General features: G+C 46.5%; 2 protein-coding genes across 2 annotated transcripts; both read left to right on the top strand.

Annotated features, from left to right (window-relative positions):
* Positions 1–396: 396 nt before the first annotated feature.
* Positions 397–4,360, top strand: LOC113939063 (keratin, type I cuticular Ha8-like). Its single transcript, XM_035724619.1, is given in 7 exon segments — positions 397–987; positions 1,180–1,262; positions 2,063–2,219; positions 2,585–2,746; positions 2,833–2,958; positions 3,452–3,672; positions 4,228–4,360. Coding segments are annotated over 7 exon segments (1,473 nt in total).
* Positions 4,361–15,125: 10,765 nt separating this feature from the next.
* On the top strand, positions 15,126–18,928 carry LOC113939647 (keratin, type I cuticular Ha7-like). The gene is given in 7 exon segments (XM_035724625.1): positions 15,126–15,716; positions 15,891–15,973; positions 16,849–17,005; positions 17,376–17,537; positions 17,624–17,749; positions 18,243–18,463; positions 18,847–18,928. Coding segments are annotated over 7 exon segments (1,422 nt in total).
* Positions 18,929–22,366: the final 3,438 nt, after the last annotated feature.

The raw sequence follows: 22,366 nt of genomic DNA, 5'->3' as shown, positions 1-22,366 counted from the left end.
GCAGTCTCTTTCCTGATTAGGAAAGGCTGGGTTAATCTTAGCCCAGGTGAGCACCACTGTGGTCATAGGGATTTATCTCTCTTGCCACCCCAGTGACCAACAGGAATAGTCATGTCTTCACTGTGGGCACATCAACAGGGAGGCCAACTCTAGTCAAGGAATAAACCTCTGATGGCCAAAAGGATTTTGCTCTTTGAAAAACAATAAAAAGCTTCTGATTTTCCATCAACACACAACCTGATATCAAAGAGCCAGGTACCTCAAATTCATCAACATTCCTTTAATGAGGCGAGGAACTCTTAATGGTAAATTCAACAGCTGAGTAAGAGGATGACGGTACAATAGGGAGAGAATCAAGGCACTGAGGTCAAGGCATGGAGCCAACACCCACCTGGGATGGGGTATAAAAGGCTCAGGAGGGAGGGAGGTTGGCAGACTCAGTGGCTTGGTCTTCTCAGCTGATCTGAACCTTCTGTGCAAACTCAGCCTAACACCATGACTTCCTGCTGCATTAGCTCCTCCCAGTGTCCAGGGAGCACCAGGATGCCTGTAGCAACAAATATCTGTGGCTCCTCCATTGACATTGTGGGCCAGCCTGGGGCAGAGGCCAGGGCTGCCTCCCTGTGCCTGTCAGCCACCGTGGCACATGCCAACCGAGCGCGTGTGGGGGCAACCCCTCTGGGCAAACCCAGCCTCTGTATGCCCCACAGCTGCCGCACTGCTTGCCCCTTGCCAGGGACCTGCAACATTCCTGGCAACATTGGAGTCTGTGAGAACTATGGGGAAGGTGCTCCGAATGGCCACGAGAAGGTGACCATGCAGTTCCTGAACGATCGCCTGGCCAACTACCTGGAGAAGGTGCGCCAACTGGAGCAGGAGAACATGGAGCTAGAGACCAGGATTCGAGAGTCGAGCAAGTGCCACGAGTCCACCATGTGTCCAGACTACCAGTCCTACTTCCAGACTATTGAGGAGCTCCAGCAGAAGGTGTGGTTTGGAGTAGCCTGGGGTGTGCTGGGTCTGAGGAAGGTGGAAGGGCATGGCAGGCTAAAAGCTCCTGAAGGTTCAAGGAGCTTTGGGTTCTTGGATTCTCTTGAGTATGAGTGTAGTTGCTACCTGTAGAGCTGGAGCCCAGAGTATGATGTTTTGTGTGTGAACTGTCTTCCTGCTTTTCCTCAGATCCTGTGCAGCAAGGCTGAGAATACCAAGCTGATTATCCAAGTTGACAATGCCAAGCTGGCTGCTGATGACTTTAGAATCAAGTAAGTAGGACTAGAAGAGGGTCAGAGTGACTCCTTCCTCCATCCTAAGTCCCAATGGCCAAACACTTGATTAACTGAATTACTGTCTTGTTTCTTCTTTCCTAAATTCCCCAAATAAAAATTTTTATTACAAACAAAATTAATAGAAGGTGGATGAGAAAAAAACACCACCAAATTTAGCATGTATGATATAGCCTAGAGTTAGTCCTCCTTCAATTATTTTCCTAAAATGGAAGAAGATAAGGCTGCCTGAGCTCACTAACTAGGGGCAGATAAGGTGATTTCAAGAATAAACTGAGCAAGGACAGTCATTGAATTTCATACATAATTAGAGGATCCACTTACAGATGGGTCAGGGTCCAGATTTACCTATGGGGCCCTCAGGTACCACGCATTTCTACTAAACAAAGATCAGAGATAGAGAAGTAGCCCAATACAAGGAATAAGGGAGCAAATCACTGACCTGGCACCTGGTGGTTGCTTAACCTGCTTAAGTGATAGATCAGCAAGTGGTGCAAGATCTGTCCTGGATCCTAAGATACATTGTCATAGGCAAGCAGGTTAATCTTTTGGAATCAAAATTGCCTCAATGCCTGATGGTAAAATGATATCTGCTAGGAGTTCTTTGCTAGACCGTGAGCAGATTGAGTAGAGGGGCTGAGTCTAATTCATCTCTGAGGCCAGGACTGAGCACAGTGAGCAAATGAGAATTCCAGTTGGTAAAGGAAATGGGAAACAGAGGCAGCTGAGAGGGGATATCCTTATCATTCTGCTGACCTTAACGTTTCCTGTGCTGGAAGGCACGAGAGTGAGCTCTCCCTGCGCCAGATGGTGGAGGCGGACATGTGTGGGATGCACAAGCTCCTGGATGACCTGAGCCTGGCCAAGGCTGACCTGGAGGCCCAGCAGGAGTCCCTGAAGGAGGAGCTGCTCTTCCTCAAGAGCAACCACGAACAGGTGTGGGCCTGGGGCTGCAGACCCTTGGGGGAGGGCACTGGCAGAAAAGGGAGCTCACCTTGTGGCTCTAGGATTCGAACCTGGGCTCAGGTGGCATCGGGATGAAGGGTTGATCGGGGTCTTGGAGTCAGGCTGACTGTGTGGGAGGTGGCAGAGGGGGAGTTTCTTGTCTGTAAAGTTTTGCCTTGTCAGTTTAGGAAGGTGTCCAAGTGGGCTCTTCCCAGTGGACCGTGGGCAAGACCTTTTACATCAGTGCACCAGTGGGGTCTCCCCTCATGCTGTTTGTCTGGGGAGGAGTTCAGGTGCCATCTGCTCTGTCAAAAGCTCTTTCCTCACTCAGGGTGTGGGTCCTTCTATTCCTGCAGGAAGTGAGCATTCTGAGGAGCCAGCTGGGGGACAAGCTCCAGATTAAGCTGGATGTTGAGCCCACCGTGGACATGAGCAGGGTGCTGCAGGAGATGCGGTGCCACTATGAAGCCATGGTGCAGACCAACCACAATGATCTGGAAGAGTGGTTCCAAGATCAGGTGAGGGTGCTGCCTCGGAGCAGGGAGGGACCCTGGCTTCTACCTGGGCAGGGGGGTGATCATGTCTCTGTGCCCTTGTGCTTCAGTCTGAAAGCATCAGCAAGCAGGACATGTCCTGCTCCGAGGAGCTGCGGTGCTGCCAGTCGGAGATCCTGGAGCTGAGACGCACGGTGAACGCCCTGGAGGTGGAGCTTCAGGCCCAGCACAGCCTGGTACGGTCCTCCACCCTCACCATGCTGCTAGTGCCACTGGCCATGGCCTGCTAGCAGCATCTCTCAGAAGTCCCACTCATCAGTTCCACTGACAGTCAGAACTCAGGGTCTGGGTCCCTCCCTCCTTGGGGGAGGTGCTTTGCTGTCAAGGTTAGTTGGATGCTGAAAAATGGTTCCTCTTACAAGTCAACTCCACTTCCTTTAGAATAACGTGCGGGGGTTCAGGCACTCATTCATTCCACGAGATTTCGTGGGTGTCTACTGGGTGTCTACTTTGTCAGGTATTGGGAATCCAGGGATGAACAGGACACTGTTCCTCAAGTTAGATTTTTTTTTTTTGTGAAAAGTCATGATGATATTGGCGGTGATTCCTCTAGAGTTCTGGGAATGTCCTGTGACCTCTTGGAATGTGCTCCATGGTGAGGTTGGCCATGATTTTCACTGCTGAATTTTGGGACACCTGGGTCTCTTACCCCATTATTTCCCATTACAGAAAGACTGTCTGCAGAGCTCCCTGTGTGAAGCTGATGCCCGCTTCGGCACTGAGCTGGCCCAGATGCAGGTCCTGATCAGCAACGTGGAGGAGCAGCTGTCCGAGATCCGGGCTGACCTGGAGCGGCAGAACCAGGAGTACCAGGTGCTGCTGGATGTCAAGGCCCGGCTGGAGTGCGAGATTGCCACATACCGGAAACTTCTAGAGAGCGAGGATTGCAAGTATGTGTGGTCTAGGCACTTGGACAAATCATTTGCTCAATTCTCATGAGATTCTCAGGGTAACAACGGTGCTGTCTACAAAGAAGAAGGTGGTTTATGCTTCTGCTGTGTGACCCATTGCTGTGTCCTCTGCTCACACTGTGCATTGTTGACAGAGTGTGAAGGGAGTGACTGTCCATTTGGATCCATTGCCAGGTCTCCAGTGGGGCTGCTTGGTGTAGCCCTGACTGGGGAGGGTAGACATGGGGCTGCTCCTTGAGCAGGAGATTTGAGTATAGACCCCAGCAGGTTTGTTGGACTTGCTTTTGCTCTCTTGTCAATCCTTCTTTGTATTTTCTATCCTATAGGATAGAACCTGATTCTCATATAGAAAACCTCATTTTGGAAGGCATTTTAAGATCACTCAGTCTAGTCCTAGGGGTGCACAGTAGGGGTCAATGGCCAAAGCTTCTTGGGTCCCTGTTCTGTAGTTTTGGAGTGGGGACTCCTTCATTCTCCATCACATATCACTCATTTCCCATCACTAACTTTGTTCGCCTTTCTATCTCTCCACAGACTCCCCTGCAATCCGTGTTCCACCTCTGCCTCCTGTGTGACTACCCCCTGTGCACCTCGTCCAAGCTGCACACCCTGCACCACTTGTGTGCCTGGGCCAGCCTGTGGAGCCAGCACTGGGACCCGGTTCTGAATGCCCATGCACCAGTAGGTGCGGTTAAAGTGAGGGGATGCCCAAGGAGAAATGTTTATTATACATCCAGGCACTATGGTTTCTAACTATTGTTGACTTTCTGTATGCAGAGGCCTTTCCAAAGGCCACAGGAGAAGTAGAATCTTGGTTGAGAGCCTTCCTTCTCAGCTCTGGATTTTCCCAGAGTAGTTCTGTGACCTCAGTGCCTGGATCCCAGCCACCAGTGGTGGCTTGGGAATATCTACATTGGAGAGACTCAGGCATAAGATCAGGAACTATCTTGGAGGTGAGGATAGGATAGGGTGGGACCTGAAACTGCATTTCAAACACCAGTTTTAGTTTGAAAAATTTCCAGTTTGTGACCAGGAAAGTGATGAACAAACTTCACTGTTTGGGAATCTACTGATTCTGTCTAACATCTGCAGCCTTGGGTAATGGTTCCAGTGAGGGGGCAATGGAACTAGATACTATATATCTGACCACTTCCTCTTCTACTTCCTTTCTGCTGTCCTCCTGCCTCCCTGCCTTGGAAGTGGCTCCATTTCCTCTCTAGGGTAAGGTGGGAACTTCTCTTGTATCAGATCTGAGCCTCTCCAATCAGAGTCCTATCTTTGACAAAGGACCAGGCTTGCCTCTTGCTATTTAAAGGGAACTTTCAGATTAAAAAAATCTCTCTTCTCTAGAAATCTTGACTCTCCTAACTATTGTCTGGCTATAACTCTCTCTTCATCAAATTTTACAGTAAAATTTGAACAATGACTTTATTTTCTCTAGTACTTTCCCCTCATATGTTAAAACCTATTGATTCAATAGGTCACACTGCTGGGCATGATGATGTAGGGTAATGGAAAATATAGCATTACAATAGTTGCAAAATTTTTATTCTTGCTTACCTTCTATACTCCCACCTCATGTCATCCCACTCTCTCCCTTCCTCACTACGATGCTGCCACATTGGCCAGTGCATTCCTTGGACATGCCCGAGACTGGCCCCTGTTCTTCCTCCTCCCTGGAATGCTTTCCACTTCTTTCTTGTTATTCAGGCCTCAGCAGAAATGTCACTCCCCTTGAGAGCGCCTGCTTGGCCATCGGTCCACAATGATCACAGCCTTGTCACTCTCTGTCTTGCTTACTGTCACCATGTGAGCTCTCAACAGCTAAAATTGCCTGCTTTTCCATTGTTTTTTTTTTCATTAAAATGCTTCCTGGAGATTAGCATTTGTCCACTGCTGCTTCCCCAGAGCCTAGCTCACTGCTTGGTAAAGAGGTAAAGAGTAGATGCTTAATAAACATCTGTTGAAAGAATGAATGTGTCTTCCTGACTTTATCTCTGACTTGTTATGGGGCTTGAGAATCATCACTTAACTCAGTGTTTTTCCCTGCTGGAAAATGAGGGTTATGTCATCTTTCCTACTTACATCCTAGATCTGTCATGGATTCTATGGGTGAGATGAAAGAAATTTAAAAAGTCTAAAAAGGAGAAAGCACCATATTAACCTCATCCAGAGCCAATGTCATATAATTAGGAGTCTGGGTGCTGAGCCATACTGCTCAGAGTTCACCCATGGCCTCAGGCTTTTTCCTCTGGGCAGCTAAAATTAATTTCCTCTAGCAGCTAAATACAATCAGAAACGAAATGGTGCACTTAGTACCTTGCTTTCCAGAGCAAATTTTATTTGAGTATTTGCATTAGTTCAAAGAATGAGAAAACTTTGCTCCAAGTGGCAGAGCCTTCCTAGCAACTCCCTTATATTGAATCCATCCAAGGAGAGGGGGCCTAATTTTATGGGTACTCTCATTTCCTTTTTCTTCTTTTGGATCCCAGTGTTGAAGTGATGGGAGAATACACTCTAGTTCCCAGAGGCACTCATTAATTCTAAAGGCCACTGTGATTCTTGTAGAACTCCATTTTGGAGGCTTTGTTTTGGGGGAATACAGATTATTACCATTTGCAGTCCTGACTTCTAAATGTGGTTAACAGCTGGTTGAAAAAAAAAAATAGCTCCTATTAGCTTCCCTGTTTCTCAGGTCTTGTGCCATCATAGAAGAAAAAGCAACAGGGAGAAATGAAGTTGCTTTAACCACCACGTCAGGGTGAAGACTGGGATGGTTCAAGGCAGCCATGGGGACAAACTTCCAATCCTAAGTGTGTCCTGGTGGTGAGGGGTGGCCTTTAGGAAGAACTTCTCATGATATCAAGTCCCCTTTTGTCTGATGTGGATTGACTGGCCTGTACTGGGGGCAGGAACAGGAGTTTTTCCAGAAACTGGTTTGTTTTTTTCCCCAATGATATGAGCTGGAGAGCTTCCTGTGCAACTTTGGCTTTTTCTGAGAAGTGAAATGAAGGAGATGGGACCTGCTGTGCTGGTGCCCACCTTTGGAGCACTGCCTTTTGGAAAAGACCCAGTCTCTTGATTCTGGCCAGCTTCAGTCCCCTGACTCTGTGGCTGATGCATTTCTTTCCTTCCTGTGAAGAGCAACATCTACATTGCACAGAGCCTGCTTTGCTCTCTCCCCCTTTGCTGGTTAAACATTTGAATATAACCGCACAGTTTTAAAATGGAGTTTTATATAGTGGTGGCTTCCTCCTGCCTGATGTTAAATGCTGTCTCTTCTTCCCAAGAACAGAATGCCACTCTCCAGCATTCTTTTAGGGCAGATGTTATAACTGCTTTTAAAATATGAAGCAGTGAAGCTCACAGAGGTTAAATAGCTTGACTACAGATGTGATTTGGCAAGTGGCTGAGCTAGGACTGAGACCTAAACTGCACTGGCTGAAAAGCAACTCTCATTGTATCACTTAACGTGCTTATCCTCTGTTCCTTTGAGTGATTGAGCTGCCTTTTAAAGAGAGACACTTATGAAAGAAATTGAGGAAGACACAAAAAGATGGGAAAACATTCCATGCTCATGTATTGGAAGAATAAACATTGTTAAAATGTCTATGCTGCCCAGAGCAATCTACACTTTCAATGCAATCCTTATCAAAATACCATTGACAGTTTTCACAGAGCTGGAACAAACAATCCTAAAATTTTTATGGAACCAGAAAAGACCCCGAATCACCAGAGGAATGTTGAAAAAGAAAACCAAAGCTGGGAACATCACAATGCCTGACTTCAAGCTATATTACAAAGCAGTGATCACCAAGACAGCATGGTACTGGCACAAAAACAGACATATAGACCAATGGAACAGAATAGAGAGCCCAGATATGGACCCTCAACTCTATGGTCAAATAATTTTTGACAAAGCAGGAAAAAACATGCAATGGAAAAAGACAGTCTCTTCAATAAATGGTGCTGAGAAAATTGGACAGCCACATGCAGAAGAATGAAACTGGACCATTCTCTTACACCATACACAAAGATAAACTCAAAATGGATGAAAGACCTAATGTGGGACAGGAATCCATCAAAATCCCAGAAGAGAACATAGGCAGTAACCTCTTTGACATTGGCCACAGGGACTTCTTTTTAAGACTCATCTCTACATATTTTCTTTTTCTTTTTTTATTGTGTTATGTTAATCACCATACATTATATCATTAGTTTTTGATGTAGTGTTCCATGATTCATTGTTTGCGTATAACACCCCATGCTCCACGCAGAATGTGCCCTCTTTAATACCCATCACCAGGATAACCCATCCTCCCACCCCCCTCCCCTCTAGAACCCTCAGTTTGTTTTTCAGAAGCCATAGTCTCTCATGGTTCATTTAAGACTCATCTCTAAAGGCAGATGTAAAAAAGAATGAAATCTTGCCATTTTCAACAACATGGATGGGCCTAGAGGGTATAATGCTAAGTGAAATAAGTCAGTCAGAGAAAGACAAATACAGTATGATTTCACTCATATGTGGGAGTTAAGAAACAAAACAAATGAACAAAGGAAAAAAAAAAGACAAACAAAAAAACCAGACCCTTACCTACAGAGACTAAACCAGTGGTTGCCAGAGGGGATATAAGTGGGGAGTTGGGTGACATGGATAGAGGGGATTAAGAGTGCACTTATCATGATGAGCATTCTATACATTACTCAATATATAGAATTGTTGAATCACTGTATTATACATCTGAAACTAATATTACACTGAATCAAAAAACAATAAGGGAGACCCTGAAATGTGAGCCTTGGATATCCCCATTTTTCATACTCATGGTCACTGACATAGTATAATTTGGAAAGGGTCACTGAAATTGTGTAATTTGTTTGATTTATTTAGTACAAACCTTACAAGACAGTGTATTGTTAGTTCCTGAATGAGCTAGTCTGCCCCCAGCTCACTGCTCTCTAACTCCTCCTAAATGCCTTGTCTGTGTTGAACATTTCATGGGTCAAATCAGTATCTGAGAAGGGATAAAGGATGACTTTTGAGGAGGGAATATGTCATTAGCAGAGAAGGACTATTCCCAGTACAATCAAAGCGACTGATTCTGTCATGAAATAATTCTATTCTTTTCCTAAAAGGACATGGGCTAAACACATGATTCAGTGTGATCTACTCTTGAGTGTTCTGTAGGACTTTTCATAGAAATATGTTCCTAGATGAAAATAAACGTTATCCTGATTTTGATTTGATTAGGATGACAGGGTTTAGAAGTCAAGGATTTTCTGTCATTGGGGCAAGAAGCTGCTGTTTGGTTCATACTATATTCATTCATTCAACACATACTTGTTGAGCATCACCATGCACCAAGCACTGTGGAGGATACACTGAGTATGACTGGCTCTATAGTTGAGTTCATTTAGTTCCTTCTTTCATGTTTTCATTGGTTGGGCATTTCCTGTGAGTCAGATGCTGTGTTGGGAATTACAGAGATGAACAAGACAAAAATTATAAGGCAAAACCCGTGCTTCCAAGGGTATTCCACATAATCTGGCAAAGAGCACACTATGAAGAGGGTTATGTTCAAGGTAAACTGAGGATTCAGTGTGAATGGAGAATAGGAACTGACTGAATGCCCTGAGAAGCTGGAAGAAGCTTCCACTTAAAGACAACTTTTCAGTTGAGAAACATGAATCCCCAGAGATACACTTGACCTTCAGAATGTTTCAGAATTAGGTATTTAATAATAGATTGTCAATGTGAAAAATAATGCAGAATTGTCAATATTTCCCTATTTTTTTAAAGGTTTATTTAATATTTATTTGAGAGAGAGAGAGAGCAAGCAGGGGGAGGGGGCAGAGGGAAAGGAAGAGGGAGAGAGAGACAAGCAGATTCCATGCAGAGTACAGAGCCTGACGCAGGGCTTGATCTCACAACTCCGAGATCATGACCTGAGTTGAAATCAAGAGTTGGACGCTCAACTGACTGAGCCACCTAGGCACCCCAATATTTACCTATTTATATTGCATAAAAACTGTGAAGTGGACCAAATAAATAGTCTGACAATGAGTTATTCGGAATTTCATATTTTCCTAACTTCCTAAATCATCCACTCTACAAGTTTCTACAATTGCATTTTTCTCCTTTCCATTAAACATACCTTTGCTCCAGAACCATCTCCAGCGAGGTCAGTGAGAGATTTGTTAGCTTCACATCCACAGGGTATGGTCCCCTGAGAAGCTCACAGGAATGGACTTCTAACATTAAGGGGAAATCCACAAGCCCCTGGGGGCAGAGGATGGAGGAGATGGCTCCTAATCCAATGTCCCAGGTACCTCATCAGCCACAATAATCACTCAAAGATGAGGCTGTGGAGGGCAAAGGGGCTTCTGAACGCTGGGGCAGAACAACACCTGAACCCCACCAGTTCAGCACAAAAGTCATAGATTCCTGATAGGGAAAATGGAGCCCAAGGGTGTCCAAACTCTCACAAAATACCAAGCATTTTTTTTGTTTGTAGAAAGTCTTCTTAAAAAAAAAAACAAAACTAGCTTACAAAAATTATACACACAGAACATACATCTTGTGAAAACTTGAAACAGAAGTGAAGCCTACACCATGCAAATAGTCCTCCTCCACAAATTAGTTTCCATATGTATACAGAGGAGAGGGGGCATATTTTGAGGTTCTAACAGATGATCCTCACTATATTTCCTTGTACCCTGGGCCCTTCTAATAGCTGTAGCCCAAGCAACGCTCAGTGATTTGAGAGAGGGAAGACATAGCAGAAGGCAGGGAAGAGGTTTTGAGTCTCATGAGTCCAAGCTCTGAGTTGACAAGAGAACGGACTTGGATGAGACGAGTAAAGGGAAACATCTCACCCTTCAGTTAGAGGAAGGCATCTGGGATTGAGGAATGAAGAGGAGGGGAAGGGAAGAGAATTTAGAGGCTGGTGGATCCCCTGCTTGTTCTACCCCTTCTCCCAGGCTGAGATATAGAGTCAAGGGCAGGAGGGTAATAGGTTGGGGGATGTAGGACCAGAGGGCATCTGTTCTCCCTTTCCCAGGTAGAACCTGGAGAGGCACCAAGACCCCATGGGAGAAATAGTTCATGGGGAGTCTGGACAGAAGGTGCCTGAGAAGATGTCATAGACAATTCTGAGGCCCAGGGTAGTACTGAAGCTGAAATATGACTCTGCGCATCAGAGAGTAGCATGAATGGAGCAAAGGGAACCCTGAGAGCTCAAGGGCCATGTGGGTGAGAATGACGATGCCATGGCAACACCGGGGTGTTCTGATAGCCTAGAACTGGGCAGGAGGACCCAAGTGGGTCTCTGTTACAGTGTGGATGGAGGAAAATGCCAAGGGCTGATCCCTGCTCACCTCCTGTTTCCCAACATTCTGGAAAAAAGGCCCCTGAAACTCAGGGCAACCTCTTGGGAAGGGGTCCTCAAGATGACTGAGATAAGGTTCTGCCACTTGGCGTCATGTGGGTTGAAGATTAGAAGTACAATTTAGTTCAAGCACAAGAAAGTAAAGTTATATATCTTTCACACCTGACTTTATGGTCTGAGATTCATTCTTGCCATAAATGTAAGCCCACATATATACCCCTTTGGGTAAATATAAAAAGTAGCATACTGGGTATCTTGTTGAGCATTTGGTCTTTTCTTCACTGAAACTTACATCACAGGTATCATTTCTATGTTAGTATATCTATATCTACCTCATTATTTGCAATGGCTGCAAGCTTTTCACTATATGCATGTACTAGAATTCACTTAACCAGGCTTCTTTTGGTGGGTGTTTCATTTCTCTCTAGTCTGCTATGATTCCCCAGATATTGCAATAAATGCTCTTGTTATCCTTGTACATATGTCTATGTAATGCGTCTGGGATAATTCCTGGAAGCAGAATTATTGGGTTACAGTATGTGCAACTGTAATTTCCATAGATATTGCTACACTGCCTTGAAGAGGCTGCATGATGTACTGCCCCCCCCACAGTGTTTGACAATGCCTGTTTTTCTGTTCCTTGCCAACATTGTGACATTAACCTTTTTGATCTTTGCTCATTTAAATAGGTACAAAATGGTAATTTAATAAGCATTTTTGAATTTTAAATGATGTGAGCATCTAAACCCATGATTAAAAGCCACTTGAAAAAAACCAGCGAACACTTATTTAGTGTTTACTCTGCCATGTGCTGGACATTATTTTAAATGATTTACAGAGATCAAATTCTTTAATAGTTAAAACAAGTCTATGAGCTAGATTCTATTACTGCCTCTGTTTACATATGTAGAAACCACAGCACAGAGAGGTCAAGCCACCAGGCCAAGTTTCCACAGTTAGTAAATGGTAGAACCAGAATCCGAACCCAGGCAGGCTCGCTCCAGAGTTCTTGGCCTTAACCATAACTACTATGCTGCATTAAAGGGCTTTGTAATGGGCTGGGGTAGGAGATAGATAAGGGCAAATGTGCTGCCCTAGAATGTGGATAAAGGAACCCTGTTATCAGGGGATGACGGAGAGAGGAAGTGCAGACAATTGTTTTTGTCAGCTAGTCTCTGATGCTCTGGAGACCTGGGACAAGAATGAAGAAGACTACTACTAATAAAGACCCTTAAAATCAGACTAAAGACTTCCAAGTAATCATATCATAAAATCCCACTTAAGGAAGAAGATAATGGCAACTTTCAGTCTTTTTCAAAGCCTCTCGAGGCAGACTTCTGAGATCACAAAGATCCCTGAGGGTGTCCGTCCTGGGACCCCCTTGCCCAGAGTGTCTGAGGGTGTACAAGCACAGCTGGGCCAGATGGACCACCTGTTGTGGTCTGCCAACCTCTTCCTGGTGCAGCACACACAGGGCACGCTGCTTGTGGACAGCACCTGCTTCCTTAGACACCCTCAGAATCTACCCCCTGGCTACAGATAAGGTAGCTGCAGACCAGATCCTAACCCCTGGGCTGCTCTGACATCATTGCTTTCTCTTTCACACAGAGTTGTCTCAGTAGGTCCCAACGCCATGACTTTGAATGATGCTGTTCTGGACCCAGTGCTCCACCTCCCCCTGAAGACAGAAAGCAACTCCAAAACTTTCACTCCCAACGAGAGATTGGATGGCCCCTGTGAAAAAGGAGGGCTGCAGGTCTGTCCCTTCCTTCACACTTCATCGCCAGGAATTCCCTTCATGCAACCTGGCTCATATGTTGTTCTCAGGGGCCGAGGACTCTTTAGAGGGAGAGAAAGGAGGCAGCCCGGGATGTCAAGGGTAGGCTCCTCCCCAGCTACACAGCGTCTCAAACACCTGCCTCATGCCTTCCACTTACTGCCGGTTCCTTTGAGACAAAAGAAGAATCAGTAGAACCCACTTCTCTAAGAGCAACAAGTGGCTTCAGTGTCATTATGCAAAACAGACCACGCCAAGCCCAAGCCAAGGCTTTAGAGAGGGGTGTCAGTGAGGGCATCAACACTCCATCTGTGAAGCCTAAAAAGTAACAAGTGGCGTGTGTCCCGAGATGGAAGGAACCATAATTTCAGTCAATGGGACAAATCCTGCCAGGGGATAGGGCCAAAAGGTGGAGCCTATTTAGCAAATCAAAGGAAACAAATGCAATGGTCCAATTCTCTGGATTAAAGTGATGCACTGGGATGAGGCAAGAGAGAAATAAAGGGGTGTTTGAAGATGGAACTTATGCAGATTACACCCAGAGGCCTCTGAAGGATGGGAAGGCCAGGCCTGGTGATGTCTCCTAATTATGGTGTTTGTAAGGGGTTATTCATTGGTGATCTCAGGGTAACTGGCACTGATGACCCCAGAGTGGCTTTTCCTTTTGGGAAGAATTCCAGATTTCTTTATTTCTTTTTGAGAGCATTCTCAGAGCCCAGGTTTCACCAATACTCACATCCATTGCCTCCTATTTGGTTTTCTTGGGGATGCTTGTTCTTGAATTTGAGAGATTAGAGAAGAGACCTATTTGTATCCTTCTGGGGTGTTCTACGATTAGCTCTTCCTCCAGCTTTCAGTCCCTCTACTTTCCCTCCAGCACTCTGGAGGGGCAACCTCTGACCCCACAGCTCATGGTTGCTTTAGTCCCTTGGCTCTAACAAAAATCTCCGGGATGTGAGGTCTATTTTAGACTCTCAACTTTTGAATATAACTTTTTCTATGTGCATTTTTTGTCCTCTCTGCTCTGTGCCTAAACATCTTCCTTTGCTGGAACACAAGGACCCTCAGAGATATATATATATATATATTTTTTTTTTTTTCGCGTCAGCTTCTTGGCCAACAACTAAGCCTCCCTCCTGCAACAAAACAACAGCCCAGACAACACACAGGTTGTTCTAACCAGGGGTCATGGCAGGGTGGAAAGAGAATGAGTGGGCTCTACAGACATGAAACTGAATCGAGTTCTTGACAATTTATTTCTCTGTTAATTTGAAGATGGTTTTAGTTTCTTCATTCGCACACTGAGGCTATGAATAGCCATTCATAGTATATTCAGGTAGTAAGGATTAAATAGGAAAAAACACTGCAGGATAGCTATTACAACTTACATTCTCATAAATGTTAGTTCTTGAACTTTTCTTTAAATATCCCTTGAGCTCTGGTCCCAGTTCCCTTTTCTGGATCAAATATTTTTTTGTTTGTTTGTTTGTTTGTCAGTAGCTTCTCTCTAGATACATCCTTGTTTAGGACCATGGATCCTCTCTTTCACCAACTCCCATTGATCAATGGTTCTCATTCAAGTTTGTTGAAGAAAACCTGAGATTTCTGGGGTGCTGTTTTCTCCTGAAGAATAGGGACCATTGCATGTTCAAAAACCAGCAAACTGCTCAAGTTCTAGGGAATGTTTAGGAAACAGGCTGAACAAGTGAATGACTGAAAACTGATTCTGACTAGTCAACCAAAACTTAGCTAGCAATAATGTTTCTGGATGCACTGATGCTCTAAAGCTTCTGAAGGGGAGTGTGCAGTGTAAAGGATAGAAGAAAGAAGAAATGGGACCTCACAATAATCAAGCGTCTGTAGACTTACCAGTTTATAAACTGGTGTTTCTCTTCAAAGGAAAGTCTGGGTGAGTCTAAGCACAGGTGACATATTCACTGTCTCTCCTGATACACAGAAAATTGACTGAAAGATTCAATCCCTGAGTGTGTCCATATCCACAGAGATGCTGGCCCAGTCCAGAGAGGACATCTGGAAGTTGAATTAACTGCTGGTGACTGTTGGGTAGAAATAGAAATCTCTGACCTTTCCTCAACAGATAACCTGATATCAAAAATCAAAGGGCACCTCAAATTCATCAACATTCCTTTAATGAGGTGGGGAACTCTTAATGGTAAACTCAACAGCTGAGTAACAGGATGACAGTACAACAATAGGGAGAGAATCAAGGCACTGAGGTCAAGGCATGGAGCCAACACCCACCTGGGATGGGGTATAAAAGCTCCAGGCGGGAGGGAGGTTGGCAGACTCAGTGGCTTGGCCTTCCCAGCTGATCTGAACCTTCTGTGCAACCTCAGCCTAACACCATGACTTCCTGCTGCATTAGCTCATCCCAGTGTCCAGGCAGCACCAGGATGCCTGTAGCAACAAATATCTGTGGCTCCTCCATTGACATTGTGGACCAGCCTGGGGCAGAGGCCAGGGCTGCCTCCCTGTGCCTGTCGGCCACTTTGGCACATGCCAACCGAGTGCGTGTGGGGGCAACCCCTCTGGGCAAACCCAGCCTCTGTATGCCCTACAGCTGCTGCACTGCTTGCCCCTTGCCAGGGACCTGCAACATTCCTGGCAACATTGGAGTCTGTGAGAACTATGGGGAAGGCGCCCCAAATGGCCACGAGAAGGTGACCATGAAGTTCTTGAACGATCGCCTGGCCAACTACCTGGAGAAGGTGCGCCAACTGGAGAAGGAGAATGCGGAGCTAGAGACCAGGATCCAAGAGTCGAGCAAATGCCATGAGTCCACCATGTGTCCAGACTACCAGTCCTACTTCCAGACCATCCAGGAGCTCCAGCAGAAGGTAAGGTTTGGAGTAGCTTGGGATGTGCTGGGTCTGAGGAAGGTGGAAGAGCATGGCAGGCTAAAAGCTCCTGAAGGTTCAAGGAGCTTTGAGTATGAGTGTAGATGCTACCTGTAGAGCTGGAGCCCAGAGTATGATGTTTTGTGTGTGAACTGTCTTCCTGCTTTTCCTCAGATCCTGTGCAGCAAGGCTGAGAATACCAGGCTGATTATCCAAGTCGACAATGCCAAGCTGGCTGCTGATGACTTTAGAATCAAGTAAGTAGGACTAGAAGAGGGCTCAGAGTGACTCCTCTTTTTTGTTCTATTTCTAGGTGCCAATTATGGTACTGGCCCAAAGTAGGGGTTTGAAAATAGTTGCTGACTAGAAGCATGAATGGATCAATACCTAAGTGTGCACTTTCTTCTTTTCCAAACCATAACTTAACCTATTACTAGAAGTGGTCCTTACATAGGAGAAAGAGAACAAAAGCATTGAAACAAAAAGAGGAAGAATCATCTAGATTGGTCAGGTCTCATGTCATTTTCTCCCCACATCTGAAAGATAAGAGAGCTTTGTGTTATAGCCAGAAACAAAATCAAGTCATTGCAAGAATAAACTTTCAGTGCATTTGTTGTTGACAGACGCACTGACTCTTGGCTGAATTTATCAATGGGAAGAATTGTCACTGTAGCTCCTTGGTATCAAGAGTTGCAAATGAATGAATGAGAAAGGCATAAAAATCATGTGAAATAGTTAATCCATGGGGCAAACTAGAAAACTGTAGGTCCAGAAGGCTTACTTTTGAGTCATTATTTTTCCTGGCTAAATGATCTTTTATAGCAGAATGAACACAGCATTGAAGTTTGAACACTTAGGTTGAATCCATGTATTTACTATTAACCAAGGTATAAAATCCTGGATAATCCATTTATTCTTTCTGAGCCTCAGGTTCCCATTTCGTCCCATCCAGTGGGCATAATGATACTTGTCCCGACTATGAGCTCTGTAGCTCATGTTGGATCTCACAGGATCCATCAGAGTGTAAGTTAATTAATTGAGGAAAAGAGGATCCAAGTTGGTGGGAACCAGGGGCAGCTGAGAGGGGATATCCTTATCATTCTGCTGACCTTAACATTTCCTGTGCTGGAAGGCACGAGAGTGAGCTCTCCCTGCGCCAAGTGGTGGAGGCGGACATGTGTGGGATGCACAAGCTCCTGGATGACCTGAGCCTGGCCAAGGCTGACCTGGAGGCCCAGCAGGAGTCCCTGAAGGAGGAGCTGCTCTGCCTCAAGAGCAACCATGAACAGGTGTGGGCCTGGGGCTGCAGACCCTTGAGGGAGGGCACTGGGCAGAAAAGGGAGCACTGCTCACCTTGTGGCTCTAGGATTCGAACCTGGGCTCAGGTGGCATCGGGATGAAGGGTTGATCGGGGTCTTGGAGTCAGGCTGACTGTGTGGGAGGTGGCAGGGGGGAGTTTCTTGTCTGTAAAGTTTTGCCTTGTCAGTTTAGGAAGGTGTCCAAGTGGGCTCTTCCCAGTGGACCGTGGGCAAGACCTTTTACATCAGTGCACCAGTGGGGTCTCCCCTCATGCTGTTTGTCTGGGGAGGAGTTCAGGTGCCATCTGCTCTGTCAAAAGCTCTTTCCTCACTCAGGGTGTGGGTCCTTCTATTCCTGCAGGAAGTGAGCATTCTGAGGAGCCAGCTGGGGGACAAGCTCCAGATTAAGCTGGATGTTGAGCCCACCGTGGACATGAGCAGGGTGCTGCAGGAGATGCGGTGCCACTATGAAGCCATGGTGCAGACCAACCACAATGATCTGGAAGAGTGGTTCCAAGATCAGGTGAGGGTGCTGCCTCGGAGCAGGGAGGGACCCTGGCTTCTACCTGGGCAGGGGGGTGATCATGTCTCTGTGCCCTTGTGCTTCAGTCTGAAAGCATCAGCAAGCAGGACATGTCCTGCTCCGAGGAGCTGCGGTGCTGCCAGTCGGAGATCCTGGAGCTGAGACGCACGGTGAACGCCCTGGAGGTGGAGCTTCAGGCCCAGCACAGCCTGGTACGGTCCTCCACCCTCACCATGCTGCTAGTGCCACTGGCCATGGCCTGCTAGCAGCATCTCTCAGAAGTCCCACTCATCAGTTCCACTGACAGTCAGAACTCAGGGTCTGGGTCCCTCCCTCCTTGGGGGAGGTGCCTTGCTGTCAAGGTTAGTTGGATGCTGAAAAATGGTTCCTCTTACAAGTCAACTCCACTTCCTTTAGAATAACGTGCGGGGGTTCAGGCACTCATTCATTCCACGAGATTTCGTGGGTGTCTACTGGGTGTCTACTTTGTCAGGTATTGGGAATCCAGGGATGAACAGGACACTGTTCCTCAAGTTAGATTTTTTTTTTTTGTGAAAAGTCATGATGATATTGGCGGTGATTCCTCTAGAGTTCTGGGAATGTCCTGTGACCTCTTGGAATGTGCTCCATGGTGAGGTTGGCCATGATTTTCACTGCTGAATTTTGGGACACCTGGGTCTCTTACCCCATTATTTCCCATTACAGAAAGACTGTCTGCAGAGCTCCCTGTGTGAAGCTGATGCCCGCTTCGGCACTGAGCTGGCCCAGATGCAGGTCCTGATCAGCAACGTGGAGGAGCAGCTGTCCGAGATCCGGGCTGACCTGGAGCGGCAGAACCAGGAGTACCAGGTGCTGCTGGATGTCAAGGCCCGGCTGGAGTGTGAGATTGCCACGTACCAGAAACTTCTGGAGAGCGAGGATTGCAAGTATGTGTGATTGGGTCAATTTCTGGCCAAGCTACATACCTGACTATCAGGCGATTCCTCACAGATAACTGACATGGTTGTGGAAGGAGATTTTATCATAAAGAACAAGCCTTCCTGTGCACGCTGGCTTAGTGATGCACTCAGCTCTCCGGTGTGTGCAGATTGTACTGTGGATTGACTGTTACATAAACAATAGCTGGTTCCTAAGCTGGGTCTCCCCAGAGGATTCCTGGATGTGGAAAGACATAGATGAGAATGGAAGAAGGGCCCTGTGACTTGGTGGCAGACCCCTCCTTTACCCTTTTGGTCTTGCCCTTTCTGTGCATCACTGAGACATCTTTGTACTCCTGTGTCTAACTCTTCCTCTCTCTCTCTCCCTGCAGACTCCCCATCAATCCCTGCTCTATGGCTGCCTCCTGTGTCCTTTGTCCAGGCTGTGCTCCTGCCACCTGCAGCCCTCTCTAAGCCAGTGGCGCCAGCACTGAGAGCTGATTCTGAAGGTCTGAGTGCCAGTGCAGAAGGTCAAGGCTGGCTGCCCTGGGGCTATGATTGCCCTCACCTGCTTAGTCTTCCCTCCAGGAAGACCAAACTCAACTGGAGGCATTTTCACTGAATCAAAGTACAACAGAAACTTCTAAGCTGTGGCTCCCTGTGTGTCCCTTTGCTGCATTTCTCCCCCAATGCTGTAATTGTCTTTCACTTAAGCTACTGTTTGTTCCCAGTACCTCTTCTGGGATTTTGGTTCTACTCCAATGCTTCAGACTCTCCTAAGATGTAATTGGATTCTTGTACAAAATGGTCAATAAATCTCCTTCCTGCATCAAGTGCTACACTTCTGGTGTTTGGCAATGTATGTGGTGTGATAGAGTCTGGCCCTCAAGACCTTGGGTGGTCATTGGCTCCGACATGTCTCCTTGCTGCCAGGATCTCTCTAGGGCACTGGGGTCTTAGCCTTTGGATGAAGGCCCTTTGCTGACACTGGATGTGTACTTACCTTGCCCATTGATCCCTACAGACTGGGGAAAGGAAGCCATTTTGGTTGCCAGGTTTGAATTCCTTCAGAACAGCTCAGAACTAACATGTCCCTACCATGCTTTTGGCATCTTCAGCCCCTTGGTATTTGGTCCAAGAGCAAAATCACACAACTTAGAGTTCCAGTCTAGCCAAAGGGAGGTCATGCTGAGAACTGCCCTGGACAGGTCGCCAAGTTTTTTCTCTCATTCAAATTGTCCCTTTTATGGAGGCACAGCATTACCACCTGCTTTCTTAGATTGGGCACTGGGGACAGTTGTCTGGGTCCTGGGCATATTTTCCTCCAGAGAGATGTATGCTTGTCTCCTCTACTGTTGCCTTTGAAGCACCAATGGTGAGGAATGCAGTTGGCATGAGTGCTCCAAATGCCTGTCTGCCTCTTGGACATGGCTCTGACCCAGGCCCAGGTGGGTCACAGCCAGACATGGTAGAAGAGTATCTGAGAGATTATGTGCCTCCTTTGCTATGCTAGTCAGTTTAGCATCTGGCATGGGCTGAGCATGTCCAAGAATGAAACTCTCAGATTTCGGTTCCCTTGTTTACCCTGGTCCAAAGACCAGTGCAGATTCGGTTCTCCTGCATGGTAGCATAGTATGATGGAAAGAGCACCTGCTCTGGAGTTGGGCAGATCCAAGCTCAAATCCTATCCTCTGTGACACTAGTTAAATGAAGTTGGCCAGGCCACTACACTCTCTTGAGACCTATTCTTCAGTTGTAAAATTAGAAAAATATTATTTCCCCTTCACTCTTTTTGAGGGATAATCCCTACAATGCTCCTGGCATAGAGAAGGTGTTCGACGGATATTGGCCTGTGGGGTTGCCTGGGAACCAGCAGGGATAATCTTTTCCTCTTAGAAGGAAAGAGGAACTACAGAGGTTGTAGCAAAACCCATTAGCAGTATCAGGGGCCATGTATTTCCAAGTCGGTGGCCTGGAAGTTTGACCACCCTCCTTGTCCACTTCTAAGCAATAAGGAAAACCAACCACTCTTGTTATTGGAGCTTAGTGTTTCTCTCCAAATGGCCTAACCAAAAAAAAAAAAAAAGTATTATTTGGGCTGTCAGAGGACAAGTGGGCTCTTGTGGGCTTCCTTCTAACAAGTAACTCACAAAAATTATATGCTTTAAGGAGTGGCCATTACCTTTTCATGTAACAGGGCCATGAAAATCTGGCCTGTTCCTAGCTTGCCTGGCCAGGTCACAATCTGAATGCACTCTAATTTGGGACCCCCATGGCTATTGGCTGTAGTAGGAAAGGCTGTTCGGACACAGGGGGTACTGCCGGCTAGGGAGGCTGGCAGGTGGCTATCCAGCCCGGCCCAGGGCACCTGGACACTGGTTTTACAATCATCCAGAATTATGCCCAACAGCTCAGGGTGCCCTCTGGTGCCAAAATCCAAGCACTTCTCCACTCACAGACTGATTCTCACATCTGTACGTTCCACGCGGGGCCCTCTGGCCTCCCTGCATCCCACTATCCTCATGGATTGGACTGATAGGGACCCAAGGTGCATATCTGGTTTTGCTTTAGTCACAGCAATTTTAACCATATTGATTATTTTTCTTCCCCTGAGACTTTTGCTCCCTTGGTTTAGGACCAGATCCAGTTTTGAGCCACCTTGTAAGTACTAAGCCCATTAGTCTTCAGATTACCACCCTGCACTACCAATGTGCTGATCTGTAATACTTTTTTCCAGGCTTCACACAATGACACCAGGCAGGCCTCTGCAGGCCCCACCACTCATAACCTGCTTTTTTTTTTTTTACTCCAAATGCCATTTCTCCCAAATACCAGTAAAGTGGAAGAAGAGAGGGTGGCTGGCGGCAGGCCCCCAGTCACTGAGCCAGCTTTGGGGAAGGGCCCATACTTCTGCTCCCACCACTGTTTACACCCAGAAGCCAAGAATATTGAGATGGAATTCTGGACTTTTCTGAACGGGAACATTTTTTATTTAGATATTAATTTTTGTGTGTTGTGGTCCATGATGTGTGATACCTAAGGCTTTGCCTTGCCACCCCCTCATCATCCTCCCTTCATCTTCCCGACTAGAACAAAATCAAATCCGCCCCTTCTGAGCTCATCTTATTGAATCATTTCTTTCTTTTCACCTAATTTAGTGTTTCTCAACATTTTTCTCATTTGTGCCTTCTCTTTAACAAATATTCAAAAAAAACCCTCACTTCTCACTTAATGTTAATTTAGCTTTAAAAAATATGAATACCAAGCCCAGTCATGGTTAAAAGACAGCTCATTTAGAATACAGGCTGTTTGTTTTTAAATGACATTCCCTCTAACCAAAATATCTTCCTCACCACTTCCCCTCCAGCAGGGGGAGGGGACCCTCCCTTTGAGAATCACTGCCTGGTTTAGGTATGAGCCTCTGGGCTAACTCAACCGCTCTACCAGCCTGCCTGGTGTAAGAAACCAGGAGAGTCTCTCAGTGAGTCCAAGCAACTCAGGCTGCTCTTGCCTGGCTCCAGGTCTTTCCCTCCGACCTCCTGGTGGGCATGGGCAGTCCCAATGGGCTACATTTCACATTCTCCAAAACTTGAATTCAGCATCTGTCCCCTTGAGCCAGCTCTTTGACTTCCCTGCGGCTTCCCTTCCCACCACATTATTGTCCCAGGAACCCAGGGACCTCAGGGACACTTGGCGTCCCTCCCTCCTTTGACCCCCATATACTGCAAATGACTCAGCCTTGTAGTGTTTTGGTAGAGTCCTCTGGGAACACCTCTGCCGCCCATCCCTTCCTGTCGGCACTGCTGATTTCATCACATGCTGCTAGGGGTCTTGTAGGCGTCTCCTCCTCTTCCATCTGCCCCGTCTCCTCTGTACCAAGTTTATCCTGCACATACTACCAGCCCTTCACTG

Source organism: Zalophus californianus, chromosome 16 (assembly GCF_009762305.2).
Source record: "Zalophus californianus isolate mZalCal1 chromosome 16, mZalCal1.pri.v2, whole genome shotgun sequence".
Classification (NCBI taxonomy): domain Eukaryota; kingdom Metazoa; phylum Chordata; class Mammalia; order Carnivora; family Otariidae; genus Zalophus; species Zalophus californianus.
The sequence above is the reverse complement of the archived record's forward strand: the minus strand, read 5'-3'. Positions and strand labels throughout refer to the sequence as shown.